Here is a 26,382-nt window from a genome sequence, read left to right as displayed (position 1 = left end):
TATGATGAATCACGCTACAGTCATCTGGTCATCTTGTACAATGATAAAAAGCAACTGACATGGAAAATGGCAACTATTTTACTAAATGGTTTTGTCAATCCGTACTTTCTTAAAATAAAACAAAAATGAGAACAGGTGTTGTGCAGAAGACACAATTTCCCACCAGGAGGCACAGAAGCTGACACCCCACCAGTGTAGATGAGAAAGTCTACAGTCCTGATGTCAAGGAGACTCCTGCTGGCAACTGAGGTGGAAACAAACTCAATGGTGAAACGCAGTGATGAGAAACATGATGACAGTCGTGGTTTAGGTGCCGAAAGATCACACACAGGGGAAGTACTCTCCACCCTGAAAGTCTCAAACCTGATGCTACAAAGATGTTTTCCTTTGCTTTTTTTCTCCTCCAAAAATATGCTCTAGGCTGCTCTAGGGGAATGTGTTTGACATAAAGAAAACTATTTAAAAATCAACTATTCAAATTATTTTTAAAATTATCATATACTTTTGTATTTGTGTAGTATTTTAAAAAGCTAATCGTCCATTGCAAACCAAAGAACTAATAAAGTTTGCAATTTACTCTATATTCTAAAAGTACTTATGTATATTGAACATTTGAAACTTGAAATGCATTTCCCACAGAAATAATGCTTATACATACAACTGACCTCCCCAAGGCAGCTTACATACATCTATCTATTCATCCTAAAATGTGTCTGGACTACAATACATTTGAAATAAATAAGAAATACTGTGGTCAAGAAGCTCACTTATTTAAAAAAAAAAAAAAAAACAGAGAAACTATAAAAGCAATAAAGTTTATCCTGAGGGATAGAATTCTCCAGTATTCTTGCCTGAAGAATTCCACGGACAGAGGCGCCTGGTTGGGCTACAGTCTATGGGCTTGCAAAGAGTCAGACACGACTGAATGACTCTCACTTCAGATAACTGGTTGCCTACAATATATTTTTATTTTCTGATAGCCTTTCCTTCCAACAATGTTAAGGAGAAAACTCTGCTTTTTTTTTTTTTTGAGATGTTATTGGCATACATCATTATACTAGTTTCAGATGTGTGACATAATGACCACCCCAATAAGCCTGGTCTATATCCATCACCACTCAAGTCAGAAAATTTCTTCTGATGGGAACCTTTAAGATCTAGTCTCTCATCTCTATTCTTTTGATATATTAATGCCAGATGCTCTAAGTGTCCAGCACACATCCAGTTCTGTAAGGCCCAGGGGTGCAGGAGAGCAGAGGAGTCCTGAGCACATGCCTGTGATCAATGAGGAAAGTCACTGATAGACAAAGATTTCTCCTGGAGCAGAGGGAAGTACCAGGTGCAGAGCAGGAAGTGATCAGGAGGGAAGGCAGAGGAAAGAGGTCTGCAGACCCAGGGGCCTGAGCTCTAAACAACATGTGGTCCATTATCTGGGGAAATTTATACTTGGCCCCAAGCTTCTCTGGTGGCTCAGATGGTAGAGAATCTGCCTGCAATGTGGGAGACCCAGCTTTGATCCCTGGGTCAGGAAGATCTCCCAGAGAAGGAAATGGCAACCCACTCCAGTACTCTTGCCCAGAGAATTCCACAGACAGAGAAGCCCGGTGGGCTACAGTCCATGAGGCTGCAAAGAGTCAGACATGACTGAATGACTAACACACACATGTTTGGTCCCAAGAGTGTCCTGGGACCGAGAGAGCCAGAGTCCTTTGTGCCCTATGAGAAGTGTGAGAGCCAAGTGAAGACACAGAGTTTCAGGCCAGTTCCTGAAACTCACAATCACTAAGGGTTTTCACTCATTCATTGAACAAATACTGTGTTTATATGCCAGATGCTGCTCCAGCTGCTTGGGCTACATCTGCGAACAAGGTAGACAAAATTTCTGCCCTCAAACAATTTGTGTTTTATGGTAGAAAACAAACAATAAACAAGAACCCCTCAAACAAGTAAACTATATAACATGTCAGATCAATAATGAGAACAACGAGAAAAAGTCAACCAGGGCAACACAGTTCAGAGACGTGCCTGAGGGACTGGGTCTCAGATAAAAGCAGGTTGCAGTTTGAAGGAAGATGCTCTGGAAGTGTGTGTGGGTGCAAAGGGCAGGACCAGAAGCAACAGGCAGGCTTTTGTACCAACTTTCTACATCCCTGCAATGAAAAGGTGATGAGCATCCTTTAGACCTTCTCTGCTTTTCTTCTATCCCTAGTCATTGCTACAAAGTCAATGGAGATTTTATTTCCTCTATAAAACTTCCACTCTTCCTCTTCTCATCTCTAACATTTAATGGGCTCACATGTAAGACTGATCATCACAGTGCCTGGTGATAGTGATGATGACAGCGCTGATATTAACAATATCAAATATCTACTAAGAACTTGCTGTCTTTTCTCATCTAAGCTCTCCCATCCAATGAAAGCTTACTTCACTTTCATCCTTTTAAGAAGAAGCAGATTGAGGCTTGCAGGGGTGAAGTCAGTTGCTCTTACATGGACCTTGCCTGTCAAACCCACGACGTAAACTGAGAGTCTATAATCTCAGTATCTGGGAACGTGTTGCATCTGTGGCACAAACGACACTGGATCGTGGTAGCTAAAAACACGGATCCCAGAGCCAAACTGAGTTTATTCCCCACCCTCTTTCTGAATGATGAAAGAGTGATTTTCGCTGGGTGATTTTAGTCAATTTACTCAAACTCTATGTGCCTCAGGTTTCTTCTACTTGCAAAGTGGCAAAAATACTATCACCTCACAGATTTGCTAACTCTGCTGCTACTGCTGCTAAGTCGCTTCAGTTGTATCCGACTCTGTGCGATCCCATGGACTGTAGCTTACCAGGCTTCTCCGTCCAGGGGATTCTCTGGGCAAGAACACTGGAGTGGGTTGCCATTTCCTTCTCCAATGCATGAAAGTGGAAAGTGAAAGTGAAGTCGCTCAGTCGTGTCTGACTCTTAGCGACCCCATGGACTGCAGCCTACCAGGTTCCTCCATCCATGGGATTTTCTGGGCAACAGTACTGGAGTGGGGTGCCATTGCCTTCTCCCTTGCTAACTCTAAATATGTCAATATTACTATTTGTATTATAGTATTTGTAGTATGACACAGAATAAGCATTTTAGTTTTAGCATTACTTAGAATAGCAAGAGATCAATGCTATAAAAGTCTTATTTAAAATGATAATAATATGTATTTGTTTCCCTAAAGTAAAAACTCTTACTCATCTATAAGCGTTATCAACCTCAGAGTCAGTGCCCCATAACTAGATGATAAATATTCACACAGAGGTTCATGTGTCTAACTTGTGTTTTTGCTTTTGTTTTTAACCCTCTATTTAAGGATGCCCCTTTTTTCTCTTCAAATGCTACAGACAATTACACTATTGAAGATTCTTCTAAAGATTTCTACAAAGGATATGTCCTTATAATTTTTCTAACCACTTAAAAGAATCCTGGAGTTAAGTAAAAATGGCATACACTTGATTGTAATAATTCAGTGTAAAGCAAGAATAGAGAAGAAAATAGAAAATTCTACTGTCTTTTCTCTGAATATATTGTACATTGTAAAGACAGATTTTTCTTGGAATAGTTTTGTGATGTGTAAACGTGCTTGTGCTCAGTCGCTCAGTCTTGTCTGACTCTTTGCAACCCCATGGACTGTAGCTTGTGAGGTTCCTCTGTTCATGGAATTTCCCAGGCAAGGATACTGGAATGGGTTGCCATTTCCTACTCCAGGGAATCTTCCCGACCCAAGGATTGAACCCACATCTCCTTCATTGGAAGGCAGATTCTTTACCACTAGTGCCACCCGGGTTAAAACCATCAATTTATATTCATGTACTGTTTTCCTGAAACTACTGGCCACAGAATCATAAAAAAGGATCACAGTGAAAAGAAATACCTTCTACCTTACACCATTTTTTCCTAAGTTCTTTATGGGCAGGTATTGTGTCTGTAATATCAACACCCAGCACATAGTAGCTTCTCATTAAATATATGTTGAATAAATAAGTGGTTTAAAAAGTAGTATTTTAAGTATGCTACTGGAATTTAAGAGTCTAAAAGATTATAACAAGTAAAAACCTAACTAGGACTATACATTCAGCTTATATCAATCAATTTAGACATACATTGTTTTCTGATCATCAGTATAACATAAAATACCATATATAAGAAACGCATTCTGGTTACTGCCTTAGGCATAAGGAAGAGTTATCACTACTGGCCCAACGCATGTTCATCATGATGCAACCAGGCAGCATGGACTCAGTTTAGGGTCTTAAGCCATGTCAGAATTCAGCTAATCCATCTACACCCACCTAAATCTACAGAAAGGGAAATGAGTCCCAGGAAGGTTGAGTGACTAGTTGAGGGAAATACAGGCCACAGTCAATTGGTGAGGACACTGCTATCATGGCCCACGATCCTGCCCTTCTGCCATCCAGCAACTCTGAATGATTTGATATTCATTGAAGGGATACCTCAACAAAATCAAATAAAAACAGTGATAGCATTTCCATCATGTCTTAGCTATTTTGGGTTCTAACATGCATTTTGTTACATTAAAATTTTTAATGATCTTTTATTATTCTTAAAGAATGTTTCTCTGGTTTAGGTATGCAAGAATCAGAAAATCCTCAGTTTTGTTTTTTTTTTTCTTAATCACAACTTATAGCTGTACGATTTTGTACCCAGTTCTTTAAAAGCTATAAAGGTCTATTCAAATATGTTATAACAACAATTATCACATCATTAAGTGGAAGCGAGAGAAATAATCATAACAGTGGGGGTGTTCCTAACTAAAGTTAATTTTCTGGACGTCCTATTTTCAATTATCATTCTCTATTAGATTAAGTGTGAAGATTCATAAAATGTACTAATGAAATGCAAGGCAATTGTTAAAAATCTGTCTTTGTGGTATTTTCCTTTCCTCATCAATAACTAGGCTCAATTAGAACAATTCCCTGAAGACACTGATAAACACTACTTTTCTAAAGATACTAAAATTCTATTAAAGTGAAAAATTAACATGTAAATAAAATGAAAATATAATATGTTCTGCTTTGGGGAGTAATAAGTTCTACCACATAATGTTTTAATTATAATTAACACTGATGTCATAAGAATATTTCTGTATATATTCTGGTTGATTCTCCAGATGGTCTGATGTGAAATGCAAATCTTCATCATCATGTTGTTTCCTCATAATTTTGGGAAGAAAATATTAAATTTAGATTAAGAATCTACTTAAGCAATGTTCATGTGCAGTAAAGATGGATGCATACAATTTAGATACATTTACCCTTTTGCTTATTATTGATATTTATGTATATGACTACAGCCATTAAAAAGACTAAGTATTTTAGTATATGAGTATATTTCATTCCTTTAAATAAAGGACATTTTTGCAAAGCATAGATAATAAGTATTATGAAGCAAACAAAAATGACCAGTAATATACTGAATTTACAAGTGGTTCTATATTAACTCTGCACCTACACTGCAAAAGTATGAATTCTGGAAGTGGAAAAGTGGATAATTTCTTTATCCTAGAAATATTTCCAGTGGAGAAAGAAGATCCATCCACTTCGAATAAGAGGAACCACATGATATTTTTGGTTAAAAATTCCTTGGCAAGTAGCTGCTTCCAAGTTGCAAGTGTGCGCAACTACAGAAATCTGGTTACTTGCAAAAGAAATTAGAACTAGAACAGCAGAGTAATTCAAGAATTAATCTTTAACACAGTGGGATACTTTACTTTTTCTAATAATTAAAATCGCAAAAAATAGTGTTATTCCATTCATATTTCCCATTTTATCAAAGTCACATCAATAAACTGCATCTTTAAAAATATCATGTACAAAAATATGTACACGCATGCAAAAATATTTTTAATCAGAACATTAGAGTCAGTACCTTCAAGCTAGTGAAGCATTAAAATACATCTTAAAACGTACTAAAAAAGAAAATATTCTATCAACTCACATTTATTAGAATGGTCACTATCAATTTTTAATGTATTTAAAAAGAATATATGTATCTTCCTGAAAAAACATTTACCAAAAAGTAATTTAGATGATAGTAATAATGATAGTAATTTATACTTGCCTTTCACATTTAAAGATGACTGATTCAACTGTGAGTACTGAACTCAGAAACTTGACGATTTAGGGTTCTATTAAAATACGTTTTTTCTAACTTGCTATTCATAAATTTTGGTTAAATATGCAGCCATAAGTAGCTCTGAATTTATAAGAGAATTATGTATACACAGGTTCATAAAAGCTACTATTTATATATTAAAATAATGCCATTTACAAAGAAATACTTTGTTATTGGAAAGGTGATTCTTAGAAGTTTCAATATTTTTAGTAATAAAACTACAAGAAAATGTACACTAAACTTTACGGTAAAAAAAAAAAAAGGGGGCTACAGATTTACGTATTTTTTCCTCATCATTGTTTTAAAAAAATCCTACAACTTCTAGGAAATTTTTTTGACCTAGATAAACATATTCCATGTTAATTCCAAATAAAGCTATTGTACCACTTGAAATGACATCAATATTTTTTACTGTTGAAATTAAAATTATGGAGAAATGGTACATTAAAAATTTTGTGTGTGTGTACATGCCTTATGTGAAACAAGACAGCAAATCAATGCTTTCTAACTCACGAGCAAGCTCTCTTAATCAAATATTTACCTCTTGTATTACTATACTGTTTTCAAAATAATCAAGTATGCAGGACATCCAATGGCTGATAACATAAACTGTCACTGATTTTAGAATATTTTTTTAAAGTTACCCATTTCCTAGTGCAAAATTTATCTGATGGCAAATTCTTATGAACATTCACTATCTCCAAATCTGATGCCATGTTCACTTAATTTGCAAATTTTTCTAAATTAGTAAATAAAGCTTATAAGAGGTAAAAAGGAAAGCAAGTATTAAGTGTTTGCTCAGGTTACCAATGGATTTCTTTTTTCTACATCAGCTGATACAGTAATTTCTCTCTAATTTTTATGGGCACTTGTTACTCATATTTTAATAAAAGTATATTTTAAATACTATAAATAATATTCTGTTCCCTACAGTAATAAATCATAGGATCAAGCCATTTAAAATGTATTTCCCTTTGTTGAACCCAGAACTTACTTACAAATAAATTATAATAACAAGTAAAATGTATGCTCAGAATTACTTATTAGGAATAAATTATTATTTATTAGTAAGAGTTTCATTTAATAATCTTATCTAAAAGGACTATTTCTGCTTCTAAAATCTACCTTTACAATGATATATACAATCTACTAAATCAAATGTCAGAGTTAATTCAGGTTATTAAAAATCAACTAATTTTCAACTAATCCTCATCTCACATAATGTTAAGAACTGAAATTATTATTTGGATTTCCATGTTGCTTATTCTAAACCCAGTTAAACTTATGTTTATATTCATTACAAAGAGCATCATACTTAATCGTCTTATACTCTGGCAGGCATTATATAAAATGAAACCCAGAACAGCCTTTCATAAAAGGAAATTTTATTTCCTTGGTGTCCATGACAGTTTTTATTAAACACTGCTGTGATTCTAGCCATTAGAACAGTGCACATAAATAAACACACAATTAATATTTGTTGAATGGATGAGTAGCACTGTGGATGCACATTTTAAATTTTAATATACATTATTATTTTATATTTTTATTCAAAAAGACTTTATGTTTATAATAATGTTTAGATTGGAAATTTTACTAATGTTTCTAGTCTGATTTCTATTATCCTAGAAATCAGACAGCAGTAGAAAACATTAGATTTACATTTCAAATATGTAAGTCATATTAAGGTCTTAAAGATTTAAGCATAATAACATATTTGAAAAACCTCCATAAATATCATCTTGGGGTCCAACATTTGTAAGATGACTTACTCATTTTTTTCTGAGTGATGATGTTTAGTTTTTCTTTCAAATTGTAATCCTGACGATATCTTGACAATTTACAGATACAGAAAATAAATCATATCACTCTTAACTAAAGGTACAATTACTTTACTATATACACACATACTAAAAGATAAATTAATAAAAACCTGTGTGCTGGCATGACTCCATATCTGAGATACCCCATCTGCTTATCTGCTTAATAAATGTTACCCATGTGTTGATTGAATTTCTGCTTCACCCGAAGCAAAACAACCAAAACGCCCGAAGCCTTTCATGGCCAGTTGGGAGAAGATATGCGCTATGTATAACAACTATCACAAAATAGGAGAACGGGGCCAACTCTTAATACAGCCCAGAAGGAAAACAAAGCAAGGGAAAAACACACTTCGGCACTTACGACATCACAGCACGGAGTGGGTTCAAAGCACTGATGTTATTTTCAAAAACCTACCTTGATGACTGACCCTAGCCCTTGACAATATTTGGCTTAAAAACACAATATTCATAAAACAGGTAAGAACCAGGTATTCTACTTTAAATCAGGGAATATATCTAAAAGCCTAAACTTCATCATTGACAAAACAAGATGGTGAAGATCAAACCATCAATCAGGACCACAAAAAGAATAGGCTCTGTGATAGTCTTTAAAATATCTTAAAGCACCTGAGAATTTTAGTAAAGTGTAAACAAAAGCAATAGTTAAATATGTTTCTAGAAAATTGAAACCCTGAAATAAATGCTCATTAAAAGAAAATTCTCCCACTGGACCCAACATTCTTTCTTGGAACCACGCCCTGTGCATACAACTTTCATTTCAGAAAATATTCTGAGGTGCTTCATCAGAGGTGGACGCATTCAGTTTTGGAATCTCCACCTCTTGGGCTCTGCCCCCCTGAAAGAAAGGCGCAGTAACCACACGCGTCTGGCTACCCTCCACCTGATGGCCTGGCAGCCTCTGGAAGCCACTTGTCTGGGAGGAGGAAGTACCTGTCATTCTCCGGAGATGCATGCTGGATTTGAATCCTGGGGCTAGGAGGTCGTCTCCTATCTAGGGAGGGGGACCATCTACCCCTGTTTGCCCAATGAACAAGACAGGAAAAAACAGGACATTTAGTAACTCCTAAAGTAAAAGAATATATGGAACAAGAGGACTGGAAAAGCACCCCAGAAAGGCAAAGTGTAGACTTTTTGCTTCATAATGTATTCTTCAGTTTTACAAGCCTTGGAAAGATAAATGATAATGCTGTAAGGAAAGAAAACTGGTAGCCTTATATGTGAATAGGGAAACTCATTTGGGAAGATGTCTAAAATATAGTAAGTGTATTTTTTTTTTCTTTTCAATGTGGTTGTGTGTGTTTGCCTATCTATAGACACATATCTCTATATATGTATGAGATATATATATGTATATGTATGTACATATAATTTTACATATATGTATATAAAACTTTATAAGTATGCATGGTTAAGAATCTAGCAGATGTTGAACAAAATAGATTTAAGAAGCTGCCAATGCTTACTTGATACAAGGTCTTGAAATTACTGGATTAAAGTGGCAAAGATGAGGTATGTACATTTGATACAAGGCAGAAGAAATAAATGTACTCTCTAGTGTAGAAACAATGACACGAAGAAATAACTCACAGAAATGCTACTAGTGACATCTACATAAGTTTCCTTGGCGAAAACTGAGGGTTAATAATTGAAATTAAAATATTGTGAACAAAATCCACTGATGTATAGAAGTGGGAAATGCAGATAAATGCCACAGTAAAATAGCATTACCTTTAAAATAGTCTGCTAATCTTAACTTGCAAAAGGATCTATCAGTGAGCTACATAGTTGTTTTCTTATTTCAGCATTTAGAAGAATACTAATTTTTTATGATTAACAATCAAATGAACTTTCAAAACTTGGTTCATTTTTTTGTTAAGCTATCTTGATATTAAGTCTGTGTAACTACAAATTACAAAAATCTGGGCAAATACTGAAAAGAGGCAGTAAGGGACTAAACAGCCCTATTTTGGAAATTTTAATGTATTAGATATGCACATTGCAAGCAGGATAATTTCTCTGCATACTGGCTTCCTCATATGTAACAAAGAATCACTGAATGATGTTTAAGGCTCATCTAACCATAAGATTTTATAACAATCCAAAGAAGATCAGTCGTAATATCTTTTAAAAGCCATCTTTCCTTGCCGTTAATAGCTTGGCTTCCTGGATTTATCAATCTGCACAAAAGCAGCAGAGGGCTACAGACATGACCAGGGTAGCCTTGGTCAGCAGGCTCTCATCTCTGAGAGCCCCCAGGAAACCTGTTCATCATCTCTCAGCTTTGGATGGATTCAAGGAGGGCTGTGTGCAATCGGTACAGCAAGTAGAGATACTCAGTAGCAGAATTTGGGCACAAGACAAAATTGTGTGGCATGTCCTCTGTAATGTGTTACACGTTTGTGAAGGCAAAAATAAAGTTGCATTCAAGTGAGTTAATTATTTTAAATGATTTAAATAGCTGGTCAATTCAGTTGGAATGCTTGAAAAAATATCTTTTCACTGACTTTTGCTCTGCAGACACAATAAAGAAAAATATTTCTAAAGTTTTTAAAGAGAATTACAGCTATAGTGTTTTCTACATGAAATTGTACTCAGTCATGAGAAAGCTTAAGGTGTTCTTTGAAAATACACATATAGAGTCATTATGATTTTCTTTGAACAGTTGTGAAGGAACAAGTAGTATTCACTCAACAGGATTATGAATAACCTTGCTTCCTGAGGCAAAATTCCAGTCCTTGTGTTTATTTAAGTGCAAAAATTAAAGAAAATGCTATAATTATGAAACATGCAAGGAAAGCCATGAAGAAGAGAGACGTACATTTAGAAGCAAGCCACAGTGAATGCAAGCTATTAAAAGGGAAATTCTGAAGAAACATTTAGCATCATACATTTATATCTGTACACTCAAAGTCCTTCTGAATATGCTGATATGTAGTCCCAGTAAAAGCAAGGTTTGCTTTTCCCTTGTATCTTGGATATGATAAGAGCAAGATCAACTTATACCTATTTTTTCCCCCAAAGATCAGAGATTACCTAAGTTTTAATAACATATATTTATGAGCATTACATATACTAATGTTTTATATGTTTTTAAAATGTGTGCAACTTCTTTCTCTGTTCCTACTGTCAAACAGATGAAGAGGATCAAAGTTTGAATCTTTATTCGTTATTACTGAATGAAACACCTTCCACATGCATTTTCATGCTAGAAGTGAAAAAGGCACGCTACGCTGGGGGCATTCATTGCAAATCTGAACTACAACAGCTGCTTCTTTATTTCTCCTTCCAAATCATCTTGCCTGCAAGTTACGTTAATAATGCTTTAATCTCAGATACTTTAAACTCATTAATTCAGGAAGTCTGTTTACTGAGAGCTCATCCTTTTCACTGGCCTCAGAACAGGGGGCAAAGGTCCCTCTGATGGCTGTGGGACTGAAGGAACAGGCTGCAGAGGAGGTCCCTAAATAAGGGTCTACAAAGTTTTGTTTGGCTTTGTTTTGGCAGTGATATCAACTATGCACAGCACAGAATAAATAATGAATAAATATTTGCAAATATTTAAGTAGATAATAAAGAGGATAAGATTTAAGGTTTGGGGGTAATACTAGTAAGAAATGAGAAACTAAACTGAGAAATCGATAGTGGTGAGGCAATACAAGGACTTAGAACTGACTGTCCTCAGCAAGCAATCAAATGGTTCTTATCTTGGGGCTTTTCCCTACCATGGATATACCTTAAGCCAAATGCATGTGTATTTAAATGTGTAACTAGTATTTATGCTTGCATGTGTACACAGCTTTCAGTGGTGCACAACTCTTGGCAGGGCTCCTTTAATTACCCGAAAGAGAAAGTTTTTAGAAATGCAAATCCTTCATTCCATAAGCAGCACACATAAAAAGTATCTGTGAAGTTCTGTAATATTAGAAACCAAACCTGACCAAAGGAGAGAATTGATTACATTTATTTTTATGGTCTATTCCCATTATTCATGGAGTTCTTTAAAACATTTTCCCCAATACTATTTAAAATTAAAATTAATATAGGTACTTACATTTTGGAATAAGGTTTATCTATTTCAATTCAAGTTAACAGTTGCTAAGTTTTAGGCAGGAACTTCTTTATCTTAGGCCTCGTGTTTTCACATGGAGGGAAATTCTTTCAAGTCCTGCCTTGGGTGTCTGTCCACCACAAGGAGGGAGTAGGGAAGACTTTGTGGTAAAGAATCAGGCACAGATTATTTAGCCCTCTCTGATTTCCTCTTTCCAAATCAGTCTGACTGCAAAACAGCAGCCTCTTGCTGAGCCATCAGGAAGCTTACGGCCTGAAGTCTGGCTCCTGAACTTGCTCACTGTATCTATGGTGATGACTACATCTCCCACCTTGCAGTTCCTGGGTCTAGTTCACAACTGGACACAGACTTCGGAGCAGAAAATAGGGAGTGTTTTTTAAGTGCCCTCAAATCCCCAAACTGAGCATTTACTAAGTAAAAATAATAATAATAATGCTATTGCAACAAACAGCAAGGACAAACAGGATACGATCCCTGCCCTCCAGGAGGAAAATCCAGTAAAAGGAAAAAAATATTGCCTAAGTGAAACAGAAAGTATGCAGTACTATGTGAATCCAGAAAACAGCATCGAAAACTCTGCTTGGCAGAGAAAGGGAAGTGGGAGGGAGGTTAGGAGAAGTTCTACAGGAGATACGGTTATTTGACCCCCTTTTTGAAAAATGAGAATAAAAACAAAAAGAAAAGAGTATTTTAATTGTAACGGAAAGACAACTTCATACGAAAACTAACAGAATGATTAGTAGAGCTTATGAGAAATTTAGGGGGCAAGAATGACACTGGAAGTGGAGGAGGACTTTGGTGTAATCTGTTTTGAAGATTCTTGAAGGAGAATTGATAGGACTTTCTGTTTTACTCAATGAGACAAAGGAGCAGGAGACGTATTTCCAGATTATGTGGATGGTTACATGTCAAATTTGTCAAAGCACGGGGACATGTCAGAAAACAAAGCATTTTGCTGTCAAAGGGTGTGAGGGGAGACAGTGAATTTGATGCCTGCAGGGTCTGCCAATCACTGAGGAACTTAGGCATTTTCAGGGGAAGGTCTGGCCTGACCAGCTCCAGTGGACTGTGGTCCTCATATGTATTAGTGTGAAAACTTTTGATAGATATTGAATTTCAGAGATGGGATGGGTGAGCAACAGAGGAAAGGTGAGAGGGAGACCGGGGGAAAAGAAGCCTGTAAAGGAGATTGACTTGACACGGAGGTGTTAGGGAATTTGTAGAGTGTGCTTGAGAAAGGAAAGATTCTAGAGGCAGCAGTGACTGTAAGATGTTGTAAAATGCTGCTGTGCCGGTAGAGACCAAGGTAACCCATGGCAGGGTTTTAGCAAAGTGGCGGGACTGCAGAACTTTCTGGAAGGTACAAAAAAGAGGTGGCAAGTATAGACGACTCTCTGATGGACTTTAGCAAGGCTACGGTTTCTTCAAAAGGTCTAAGAAGAAGATAAAACATCCAAGAAAAGGATTCATTCTCCAGTGGCTCTAAAAATCAGTGTTTCCAGATACATAAGCGACATTCTGTTTGAAAATCTGGGAAAGGAAAGGCTAGGAGCAGACATGTAACTCACTCCTTTGAAATCAGGTACAAGGGGGAAGTGATGACCTCAAGCTGACCTTGACACAGAGAAAGGAAAGTACAGTGACTTTGACTGGATCTCCTTGTAAACATGCAGTGGTATTTGCTAGAGAAGAGATGAAAGCAAGCCATTTCTATTAGACATTTTCAGTTGGGTATAACCAGTCTTTCGGGTTATCTTTCATTGTAAATGAACCTCAAATTTCTTGACTTATGAGCCATGACTGTATGGGGCTAAGGGTAATATGTATTTTTTCTAGTTATGTAATCCTCAGAATACATAACAGAGGTGCTCAAATATGGAAATGACCTCCTTTGAAAACAGGATTTCCATTGGCTTATATGGAAATTTATTTCTTAACCTGGGCCAAACCATTCTCCTAAGGAATACAAGGTCATTCTGACAGTCTGGGGGTAGTTCAGGAGAAGAACATGCTAATTGTACCTGCTGCTCCTGTATCTTGGAATCGTTAGGGATGTGTGACAGTGAGTGTTGACTCAGCTTTAAGAAGTTCATGCTTTGTACTAACACAGAACTTCCTTTGCTCCCAAGCTTAGTGAGGAAACTTCAGAAAGCCTCCTAAGTAGGTAGAACACCATAGAAATGGTCATCGAGATGGTTGAGAATCAGCAAACTGCTTCACCTCAAGAGGTGATAAAGCTGTGGAAATGTGGTGCTATCTCAAGAAAATGAAATTATATTTCTAACAACTTTTCTCTAACATTGTGCCTACTACGTACGTATCAGGCATTAACCAGCTCTCTGCTCCATCACAAGAGCTAAGTAATCTGGAAACCCGGGAAGCCTTCCCAGTGTTTTCACGTCCCATCTGTGGATGGACAAGTGCATCTTCCAAAAAGCACAAAGCCCCCACTGCTGGCCCTGTTCTGTCCTGTCTTGAAGCTGTTCAGGGGTCTGAGCATGCATGAGCAGCATCTTCCACACCAAAATGCATCTATAATGTCTGCAAACTTCCTGATGAAAACTCTTCTCATTTTAGTTTCTCCTTGACAAGAAACTGACCCCAATAAATTAAAGATCATTAGTAATACTGATTCTTGAATTCTCGCCCCTTTTTCATTTTAATGGGAAACTTCTCTCTTTTTTTCAACACATAGAGTGAACATGAGTTTCATGCATCTTTTATCTTCTTCCATCAAAATTAAATATCACAAGTGAGTGTACTCAGACTTAACTATGGCCTGTAAAATAACTGTGGCTGGATTATCTGCCTACAGGTTGGCCTGTTCTAAGGGTATTATCCGAGAGATTAAATTCAGCAGCACAAGGGTTTGTGAATTCTATAGCTTCAGAGCAACAAGAGAACACGTGCTAGACAGGATTCAACAAAAGAATGACATGTCACTGTCCAATGCAGTGGCCACAGAGCACTGTGAAAAAGGGAAAGCCGAATGTCTCACTAGCAGTTTTTAATTGATTATATGTTAAAATGATAACAGTTCACATACATACTAAAGTACTAATTTTACATCTTTAAGATGGCAAGCAGAAAATTTTAAATTATGCTTGTGACTCAAATCTTCTAAATTAGAACTAATACAGATGATATTTAAGATGTTTGGGTGGTGTTTTGTCATCAGAAGGTTCCACTGACTCATTCTACCCTTGATTTAACACCAACTCTAAACATATAAGGAAATAACAGTAAGTGAATAATATAAAATATTTTTCTTGTTACTCTTGTAATTGGGGGAGGGGAATATAAAACAAATGCGAACAGTGAAACAATTTCAATTGTGCTTTTAGAAGAGCCCATAGTCATTTCAACTAAAATCTCTCCTATAAATGTAAAAAAAATACAAAACATAAGTTAGATTCCATTGTTTTCTAACATAAATTTTGCCAATACAAAATAATACAAAATTCAAAAGCAGATTTTTTTTAGAATAATCTTATGAAGACATTGAAAATGAATATTTGAAAATGAATATGTCTACCTGAACCTATTATTCAATTCTAGAAATAAATGTTTCATAAACAAATGAATAGAATCAAACTATAAAGATTGCTAGAGCAAAGCTTTAAATAGCCTCAAAAGAAGAGGAAAAGTGGGTTACATTAACAGAATGAAACATTTTTATTCAGGATTCGTGATGAGGTAGTATCTTATCTCCAGTGAATGACTTCCAATTGAAGAGAGATAACATTTATAATGAACACTATCAAGTATAACCAAGTTTACTGGAATAGAAAATTCCACTGGAAAATTAGCTGCTCACATAGGTGACAGGTTAACATGTGATCACTGAATACCTTTAAATTAAAATCAGACTTATTCATTGATCAGTTAAAAGCATTAAGCAAAATTATGTATGTGTGTATATAATGTGCATTTATTTTTGTAAAGCATCAGGAAATCCATGATAAACATACCACATTTTGTTGTCAAAACATAACTTAATAACAACATGATCTATATCAAAGAGAAAGTTGATTTAATGAGTGAATGTAGATGCACAAAGGAAGTACTCTATCTAAATAAGACTCTTGTTTTTGAGCTTACAGAAGATTGTTGTTGAACCTACAGAACTATTTATCAGCAGATCTACCACGTGATTTTCTCCTTCAAATAACTCCCTGTCCCCATAACCATATCAGCGTACTGAAGGCTCCCTGAGTAGACGTAAAGAAAACCACAGAAAGGCAACAAAAGGGAAAAGCAGCAGCCAGAAGCAGTTACAAATCACATCACGCCATTCGCAACGACACGCACGGAAATATGTGTATGTGTGCCCTCGGGCTCCCCCACGTACACATATGTCTCTGCATGGACTTGGACGGGAGGGAGGGGAGAGGCAGACAGTCGGCGGGTGAACATGGATGAGCAACCTGTGAAGCTCCGTGACACGAAACACAGTGATGGGAAAAAAGGTGACTGTACAAAATGATAGGAGAGTAAGAAAGTCTTACTGTATACCTTTCTCGTTCTGGTGAATGCAAACTAGCATCTGGTCTCAAGCAGTTGGTACTAGCACTCCTCGCCCTGTCAAGGGAGGGCTGCAGGTCACTAGTGCCAGTGCATTGCGTCCAGGGTGGAGGAGGAGGACAGAGAAAACAGAGAGAGGAAGACCGGTTAGCGAGGAACCCATCCAGGCCTGCCCCTGTACACAGAGTGCAGAATCGCTGCGCCGCGTTCTAAGGGCTGAGCACCGACAGGACGGCCATGCACAGTTTTGTTTAGAAAGTGACACTAAACAAATATTATGCTCGAATTGCTTTGCATAATTTTTAAAAGGGTCTCAGACGGAAATAAATAAGACTAAGTCACACCTACTCATGAAAAAAACTGGATACAGAAAGCACTGAAACGAAATGCCTAACACTCCGTTACCAAGGACAGATGCCACACCAAAACAAAATGAAGGACAGCAGAGGAGGAAAATTTTACAACTCAGCTACTCTGGATCAAACACTAGACAGGGGAGGTGGAAGGTATGACGTCCAAACGTCCTTACCCAACCAGAATCTCATCAGTAAACCTCAGTGCTCTCGAGTGAAAACATTCATGGTGAAGGGTTTGGGTTTTGGTATGTGCAGGCAGAATTGAGCTCCACAAAGTAAAATTATCCAAAAATAAAATAAAATAAATTAATTCTCATAATTCAAATCAACAAGTAACATAGCAAAAAAAAAAAAAAAAACCACGAAAAAAGATGACAATGACTAGAAATCTGACATTTGAGTATGTAGATTTCATTTAGAGAAGTAGTCTAGCATAAATTTTATAATTAAAATGATCTTATTTTTACTTTCAATTGATTTTTATTAGTTTTTCTACACTGTTGAGTTGTCTCTGCTGTACAGCAAAGTGAATCAGTATATATATATGTGTATTTACTCTTTATTAGATTCTTTTCCCATATAGGTATTGAGTATTGACAGTATTGAGTAGAGCTCTCTGTGCTACACAGTAGGTCCTTATTAGTTGTCTATTTTTAAATACAGTACTGTGTATATATAGTGTTTTATTTGTCAGTCCCAGTCTCCCAGTTTATCCTCCCCCTTCCCTCCCTTAAAGTTATTTTTAGAAATCATTAGTGTTTCTCTGTGTATAATTAATTTTAAGAGGAAATGCTAGTGTTTTATTGGACTGTACATTTGCTATTTTTAGTAGGCTGGGGATTAGGGATTAGTTTATAACTGAGACTCACTGTTAGGACTCTTACCTGTAAATATCCCAGTGAGAACAGGTCTCTAATAAGGGCATCTTAGGCGGTAATGTTTTATAGTGCCTAACAAGATGTCTGGAACGTGGCAATGGAGACACGCAGAAAACAGAAAAATATATATGAAGTGAGTTTTATTAGAATACGAAATAAGAGGCCTAGAAAGCTAAAAAGATGAATCTTTTGTTTTTCTCAGAAGGACCACCTTGATTATTTGAAGGTAGGAATAGAACTATTAAGTATGGAATTACAGTCGTCTGTGTGCATAATTAAGATACTCTAAATTATAGTTCAAAAGCCTTAATTTGAAAAAGATCTGTAACCTATACTCTATCCAGTATCAGGCATGAAACTTACTATTTAACTCCTGATTTAATATTATACCTACTTCTTTGGAAATAACAACTCATAGTTAAAAAGCACTAACAAAATAATTCATGAAACTTGGGAATTAATATGACTAAAAGTTAATATTCTAATAAGAAGGAAAATGCTAACCAGTGTTTCAGGGAAAAGGCTGGTCATGGTACTGACCAGGCAGTAAAGCGGGGAAGATTAGGAGATGACAAAGCAGGGGCAAGTCCTTTCCACTTATTAGCTTTTGGATACAAACCCAGCAACAGGTAACAATCACTGGAAACTGGGTGAGATGGATATTAGCTGCAATCAGAATATTAATTCTGATTTGGCAGAACAAATGGCAGGAACAAGGCCTAATATCATCTGAATTCACTTAAAACCTATGAGGGCTTCTGGCTGTCTATAGGACAAACGAGTCCCAGTCAATTAATTTTTTTGATCATTTAAATTTAATAATATTTCTACAAATTTAACTATCAATTATGAAAATATATTGTCCATTTGGCTTACATTAAAGTTTGATAAATTGATAATGGATTAAACATTTGCTTAGGACATATTAAATATCAAACACCCCCTCCTCCCAGTTTATTCATGTTTATACTAATGGTTGAATCGGGAAATCTCTTAAAACATTGGTTTAAAATGTATTAAAGTACCACCTTCAAGCACCAGTCAAGGACACTTAAACTGAAGCAAATGATTCAGCTTATCTCACAAACAGTAGAATCTTCTTCTCAACTCCTAAACCTAAGGCAACTATCTTACGAAATAGATTGCCAAATAATTTTTCTAAGCAATTGGTTCAAAAATGATTTGGGGAGGAGTACACTGTAATTGGGGTCAGAAGAGAATGGAAACAATGAAAAATTGCACACAGTTTACAGAATGAAGGTCCACATTGACTTTGCCATTTACTGACTGTGAACCTGGGTGATTCAAGTCAAATCATCCAGGCTTTTTCTACATCTGTATCACGGGAGAAATAATCTTTGATGGGGACGCTGTCTGTGAGCATTAAATGAAATAACAGGTACAAAGGATCTAGGACACAGTAAGGAAGCCACCGCATTTTCTGTACCACATGACTTTCTCAGGACATGCTCTATGAAAAGATTATTTGATATGACAATCATAGCAGGGGATGAATTAAACGATATGGGACAGATATCTGTAGCACACAAGTTTGGTATGGTTTGCATGTAAAATCTAGGCACTGATTTTAATTTGTAAAGTTTTCAAAATATGTTTGACTTGCAAACTCTTAAATTGTTTGAACTTGGTGCAAAACTAACTCCTTGTCAAATGTTTTTTTTGGGGGAAAAAAACCTAATTTAGTGGAAAACTTCAAATAGAACTGATTTTGAATCCTTGCTAAATTACATATCAAATAAAACTTTCTTAGCCTCTTTCCTCAACTGGGAAATGAAGATAATAATATTAATGTGATACAACTTTGTCAGGATGATGAGAAAAAATACATTAATTAATTAGCACAGTTCTTCGTAGTCAATGAATGCTATTTTCCTTGTTTACTGAAAAGTAGTAAATCCACAGGTTTTATTCTTTAAAGTCCTATGTGAATATGACAGGCTGTATCTTGATGATAAAATTTTATAAAATGATGAAACTACTACTTTATTTTATTGTGCATATTATGATATTTTACCTTGCAAAATGAAATATAAGGGAAAGAAAAACCACATATTTAGTAATTCTATGTATATTATTGGTGTAAGAGTATTAAAAATACCCACACTTTGGTGCCTAATAAACATGAAGGCTGTTTTTTGCTTTTGTTTTATGGTTGGAGTCATGTCAACAGGAATATATGAGAAAACTTTCTGAATCAGTAAAGAAATCATTCCTATTAAACTGTTTGTCAAGACAACTAATACTAAAGCTTGAGACTTCAGCATTATGAAGAATCTGAGTTGATTTTTCTAATAGTTATGATTTTACATGATTTATCCAGTTTGGAAGCAGAACTGACATTCCTCACTTTTCACTGTGGCACTGCACAGAGAGCCATTTTTATTCGAGGCATGTTTTATACGTGTAAAACATTAGGGCTTATTTGTGTTAAACACGTATTTGTGGTAAGCATATGTGCTTGTCATGGTCATGGCAATGACCATGTTCACCACCTCAGCAGAAGCCCATGTCTTCAAAGACACAATAAACCTGCCTGTGCAGGGGAGGATTTCCAGTACAGCTCTTTCATTCTCTTTCCTACCTACTCTTTACTGCCACAATATTTGAGTTTATCTGTGTGTTGGTTTGTTTGTTTTACTGAATTACTACTTCTTTCCTTTCTATTACTGACATACTGACATACTATTACCCACACTGACAATAAATATGCACAGATTATCCTGTAAGTAATCTGTAAGATGGTTTATCTGAGATATGAGATCTAAGAGATGTAATAAGATGAAAATAAAGCTCTAGGTTCCAATTTCGAGGATGGTATTATGCCCCTTTTGGTCTCATCTTTAAAAAGCCTTCATACCCTTATGTGCTTTCATGAGAATGTTTGTAGTGGAGCACTTCTGAACTGGTGGCAGCATGAAGGACTGGAGGGCTTGGAAGTTTACATGTCAAATATCCTCACTCTTTATCAAGATAGGAACTGAAGCTCAGCTATTAAAAATGAAAACGGTCAAGATTTTATTAAAATCAAAGAAAACAATAGAATATGAAACACACAAAAATTAAAAAAAAAAGGCTAAAACAAAGCTAACTTACAATGATGTAAACAGTAACACTGCCACGCACAGCTGATCAGATTTTTGTGCCTCGATGGGTGTATGTGGCAGGCCTGGGGACCCCTCACAGCGAGGTTATGGAATTTTAATTGCAGAAATCGGTTCCTTGGTTTTGGCAATGTGTAAACAGTTCTGCAGAGAGGCTCACTAGCCTCTGGATTTCGAATGTACAAACAGAAAAGCAGTCTTCCTGGATTAGAATTCAAATATATTGGAACCTTTTCCACAACCTCCATATATGACAAAACCAACTGAATACTGGCTAAATTGATTTTACGTATTTGTAATCATACCGCTGAGGGGGAGATGGAAGCAGAGTAGAATGGAAAGAGTCATCACACACAGTTACTTCACCAAATTCCTGTAGTTACCTGGTGGTGTGTAGGCATTCTGCACTTCGTCCTCGTTTTGCTCTGGGAAGCATGAGAAGCTCACTGCACAGACAGGATGGGTGGTGAGTGAAACAGATAGGTCATGAGGCATTAGATGACATGGGTTTTGCCAATGGTATGCCGATGACAACAGGAAAAGGGAAGAAACCAGATTGTCTGCACTAGCATATTTGCTTGAGAGTTCAAACAAAAATAAACATGACAGTATTTTTAAAAATTTAAACAATAAAGTGCAAACATTATGGTCAAAGTCCTAGCTGTTGCTGATTTGCTATTCTACTTCAAAATGATTTTATAGAGTATCAAGAAAAAACTTAATGGATCCCTTCCCATGTAAGACCCAGAAATCTATTTCCAATTCCAGACATTTGGTTATTTTAATAGCTTTTAAAAGCCCTATAAAATCTGGCTTTTCCACTTCTAATGGGAACTCTAGATCCGTACATTTCTTTTTAGCAACTCAAAGCACAATGGATTTCTCAGCTTTTACAGCCACTAAAATGCAACATCTCATTTTCTGTTTTTCATTTTCTGACTAGGAAAATATTTGATTAGGAATGTTTATCTTAAAATTGATACTTTTTCTATACTCAAATTAATTTCATTCTATTGAACACCCTGGTCTAGAAGTCCTTTTTTATCCCCTCGTTCACATAAATTTATGGCGGCCCTGGTGACTGGCAACAAAGGGACCCTCAACTGACATCACTCCAGCCTGAGTAGCCTGGAACCCTACTCTGGAGAGCAGTGTTAAGTCCCAGTAAGTTCCATCACCCTATCCTGAAGGTCTTGGCCCCACTCCCTCTACGGCAGGGTGACAATTATGGAGCTAAAGGGCTATCTGTGAGTTCTGTGTCCTTGATTGCACAGCAAAAAACTGGCCACCGAGTACCACACTCCCTTCCTACCCCTCCCTAAAAACCGCTCCACTTCAAAAACCCAGAAGACATTATCCAACCAGCTGGGGACTCTAACAACTAAATCAAACCCTGAGCTAGTGGTCAAGCACATCCTACACGAAGAGGGTTGGCCAGAGGAGCAGGTCCTTGGAAATATAGAACGATGGAACCAGAACGCTGATTTTCAGTAACTGTAAGTAACAGGAAGTACCTTGTTCATAAATAAATGCAGAACTAAGTTTACATACACATCCATAGAAGAAAGAGTCCATTTCAACATTTTGTACTTTATAGACATTTTAGGTTACTACATTTTATGAAAAGTAGGTGTACTAAAAAAATATTACTATTGAAGTTCTCACAGATACTGTGAAAGTAACAGTCTTTCAGATGACCTGTACTTTTTTATTACAGAAAAAACATAATTTCGCAATTATACAAATAATATTCCTAAGACTGAAATACACAAAAAATAAAATATTTAAAAGTAGCTTATATAGTCTCCCTTCTGTAATTTAGTTATGTAAGTCAACAACAAACTGTATATTTAAAACTGGCTAAACATAAATTCTGATTTTGTAAAATAGTGCACATTTTATGACAATATACTATTAGTCAAATATTTCCTAGAGGTGCATTTCTATTAGAATATCTCAAAAGGCATTCCTTGGGAGAAGTTCAGTTTTGAAAGATGGAATTCTTTTACTGTCTTTTGTGCTCTGCTAAGATATCTATCATATATGAAAACATGGCAAAGAAAATGTATCATGTTGAGATTATAATGTGAAAAAATACCTGTCTTGTTCTGATAAACACTGACTGTCCACATCTCTGATTCTCTGATCAATTGGGCTTCGGGAGGCATCACGGTGTCTGGTTGGAGAACGTGATCTTCTTGTTGGATGAATTTCATCTAAACTCCTAAAATGATTACAAAAAATTATATGTCTCAAAATACAACATTTTTCCCAAGCAGTCTGAGAGACTGACAGGAACGAACTGATAGTAATTGGCAAACAACTGACATGGCTTATAAACCTCTGGCCATATCCCCAAACACCTGTTTTAAAGGTATTTATTGTCTGTTGTTGCTTTGCCTGTGCTGTATTTCCCCAATCTCCTTTTGAACTACTATCAAAAAAGGACCATAGTTTTCATCTGCATACTTAAATAAAATTTCAGAACTGCATTTCAGGGTTAGGTGAAATACAGAAGGACATTCTTTATGGTTTATATGCTTTTCCAAACATTTACAGTGCTTCAAAGAGACAGCACCAAATTTCTTAAAAATACATTCTGCCTTTTAACCTTATTTTCTCTGCCACTTCTCTGTCCAAGCTAATTTATTATCCTACAATTTCTCCCAACAGGAGAGAAAAAAAAAAAGCAAAGAGAATATAAGACAGTTATTAAAAAACCGTGCTTGTGACATTAACTTCTTCCACGCCCTGGGAGATGTGTTGAGACTAGAGAACAGAATGTTGCACAGGTTGGGTTACGAATAAGATGGCATTTTGCCCACACAGGGTTCTGAAAAATAACTGATTGACCAAACCGTTCTTTCATTGCCCTTAGAGTCTCCTATAAGTTTGCATGTTATGATAACAAAAATGTGCTGTCAGGGCTTCCCCGGTGGTTCACTGGTAAAGAATCTGCCTGCCAATGTAGGACGTGCAGGAGATGCGGGTTCGAATCCCTAGGTCAGGAAGATCCCCTGTAGGGATGAGGAAATGGCAACTCACTCCCATCTTCTTGCCTGGGAAATCCCATGGGCAGAGGAGCCTGGCGGGGTACAGTCCTTGGGGCCTCCACGAGTCAACAGGACTGAGCACGCATGCACATAACGTAAAAAATGTCCCGTCAAGGATGCAAAGCCCTTCTCAAAGCCTACCTCTGTAATGGCACATTTGGTAAACGTGACCGTGGCCTCCCCTGATCGTCGCCGCGATGAGGAGACACCGACCGTGAGCGGTGATGAGTTGTTCTCTGCTGCTCTGGCACGGTTAATGTCGAAGGTTTGCTTTCTCGAGTGCTAGACCTATAACCTACTGGTGAGAGTACACACGAAGAACAAGTCAATATTCTTCTATAATGTCAATGCTAATGTGGCGACGTCAAATTATACCCAAAGCAGCCACTGACCTATGGAGATAAGTGCCATGCAATCAGTATTATCAGGCTTATCTTCAAAACTACCAAGTACAGGTATGGAGTGTAACATACACATGCATGAGGACCAAGCAGAGTTTGGCTCGACTCAAAGGTTACCATGGAGATACTGTCATGAATATGACAGATGATGCCTCAAAAATCATGATGAGTTGGGATACTGGCTTAATTTAAAGAAAGAATTAGTGATTTTTTTTTTTTTTCAGCAATACAAATCGAGGACTTGCCAGTGAACTGTTATTCATATACAAGTCAATGCTTAGAAATGTAGTGCCTTTTTAAATTGTGTTTTTTGATTTTTTCATCCAAATGACACTATATGTTATTTGGGTTTCAGATGGCTTCGATAATAAGAAAATAAAATCAATATCATACCAATTTTAATGATTAAAGAAGAGTAGCAGGTCTTCACTATTACAAATACTGATTGTGAATTTTGTGAACCACAGATAATACTGCAATTTTCAAATGAAAATATGGTATGGGTGGAGATGACTATGGAAATAACACAGAACAAATTAAAACTCCTAAAGAAATAATAATAAAATCTACCCTGGACATATGAAATTATTCCACAAATGTGCTATTAAGCTAAAGTAATTAAATTAATAGTTCAAATTAAATTTTAACAGTCATGCTCCCATGAAACAAAAAGGTTTTTACAATCTCTGATTTAGTTAAACAGCAATCTCAATTACATAGTAATAGGTTAAGTATTTTTCAAAAGGGTCATTATTACTATTGTTGCAAGAAAATTAAAAATTATGTGGCCAAAGGAAAAATAACTATATTTACAACTACATAAAATGTACACAACCTATGAAAACATTAAATTTAACTGGGCAGCCTGACTAATGCTCATCTATTTACGTGATAACTCCCACATCATTTTTAAAGGCCATGTGACATCATTTTTAAAGGCAGACTAAAATTCCCCAACAGTGTATCTGTTGTGATTGTATAATCTTTTGACCTCACTTAGCATATAAGGAAGGTCTTCAGATATTTCATAAAGGCTGATTTGACAATACTGACACCAAAGAAATTCAGCCATTTTATCACTCTCTAAAAACATCTAGCAGCTGGTGCTACAAGATGGACTTGAAAGGAAAAAAAAAAAAAAAACTGAAATAACTTCCAAGCAAGTTTTCCATTCCAAGGAGAAAGCTAAATTTGTACCATTACTCTGAAAGTTTGTAAATTAAGAATGCTTGTTGACATTAACAAGTCCAGAAGCACTATACTGTGAAGACAACAGTAAACTTGGTAGCTTTTGGTGTTCTTGTTTTGGAGATAGGGAATGGCAGGAATGTTTGAAATGTAAACAGTAGTGGTGCAAAATCATTTTCATTTAGTATTCATGCAAAAAAGTAATAATTACATAGTGGTGCAGTGGTAAAGAACCTGCCTGTCCATGCAGGAGACTCAGGTTCGATCCCTGAGTCGGGAAGACCCCCTGGAAAAGGAAATGGTAACCCACTCCAGTATTCTTGCCTGGAGAATCCCATGGACATAGGAGCCTGGCAGGCTACAGTCCATGAGGTCGCAAAAGAGTTGGACATGACTTAGTGACTAAACAACCACAAAAACATCAGTAAACAACCAAATAATTATAAACATAAGTGCTATTAATTTATAATTTCATATACTTTCATAACAAAAACAACAGCAATTCATGTATTATTTTTAATTTCATGTAGAGTTTCCTTGTTCAGAAATTGTAATATTAAGCCTAGAAAGAGATCAACTAAATATACATGTAATATTTATTATATTAGCCCTTCATTTGCTATCCTGCCTCATCATAAAAGTATGAAGTTTTAGGTGAATCAAATATGAGAACCACCCACAGAAGCAAATTCTATTTAGATAAGTTGGAAATCACAGCATTAAGGTAATTGGAAGGCAAAATTTTTGTTAGAAAGATTTGATAACAAGACCCCATTCCTATCAGGAATCA

At 36.2% G+C, this 26,382-nt stretch overlaps 1 protein-coding gene across 50 annotated transcripts in view; it reads right to left on the bottom strand.

Moving 5' to 3' along the window:
- The window catches only part of RIMS1 (regulating synaptic membrane exocytosis 1), a 606,124-nt gene that overhangs the window by 137,481 nt on the left and 442,261 nt on the right, over nucleotides 1-26,382 (bottom strand). For 14 of the 50 annotated variants that reach the window (XM_027550882.1, XM_027550886.1, XM_027550887.1 and 11 more), the window contains 5 exons: nucleotides 24,145-24,301; nucleotides 23,049-23,174; nucleotides 21,334-21,396; nucleotides 16,586-16,675; nucleotides 8,932-9,015 (listed from right to left, as the gene is read on the bottom strand). In XM_027550882.1, coding sequence (XP_027406683.1) covers nucleotides 8,932-9,015; nucleotides 16,586-16,675; nucleotides 21,334-21,396; nucleotides 23,049-23,174; nucleotides 24,145-24,301 — 520 coding nt within the window. Of the gene's footprint in view, nucleotides 1-8,931; nucleotides 9,016-16,585; nucleotides 16,676-17,123; nucleotides 17,217-17,834; nucleotides 17,913-21,333; nucleotides 21,397-23,048; nucleotides 23,175-24,144; nucleotides 24,302-26,382 lie in introns of all 50 variants that reach the window. The other 36 variants (XM_027550891.1, XM_027550893.1, XM_027550926.1 and 33 more) reach the window with 8 other exon arrangements.

This window comes from Bos indicus x Bos taurus, chromosome 9 (assembly GCF_003369695.1).
Source record: "Bos indicus x Bos taurus breed Angus x Brahman F1 hybrid chromosome 9, Bos_hybrid_MaternalHap_v2.0, whole genome shotgun sequence".
Lineage (NCBI taxonomy): Eukaryota > Metazoa > Chordata > Mammalia > Artiodactyla > Bovidae > Bos > Bos indicus x Bos taurus.
This window is presented reverse-complemented; position numbering and strand designations above follow the sequence as displayed.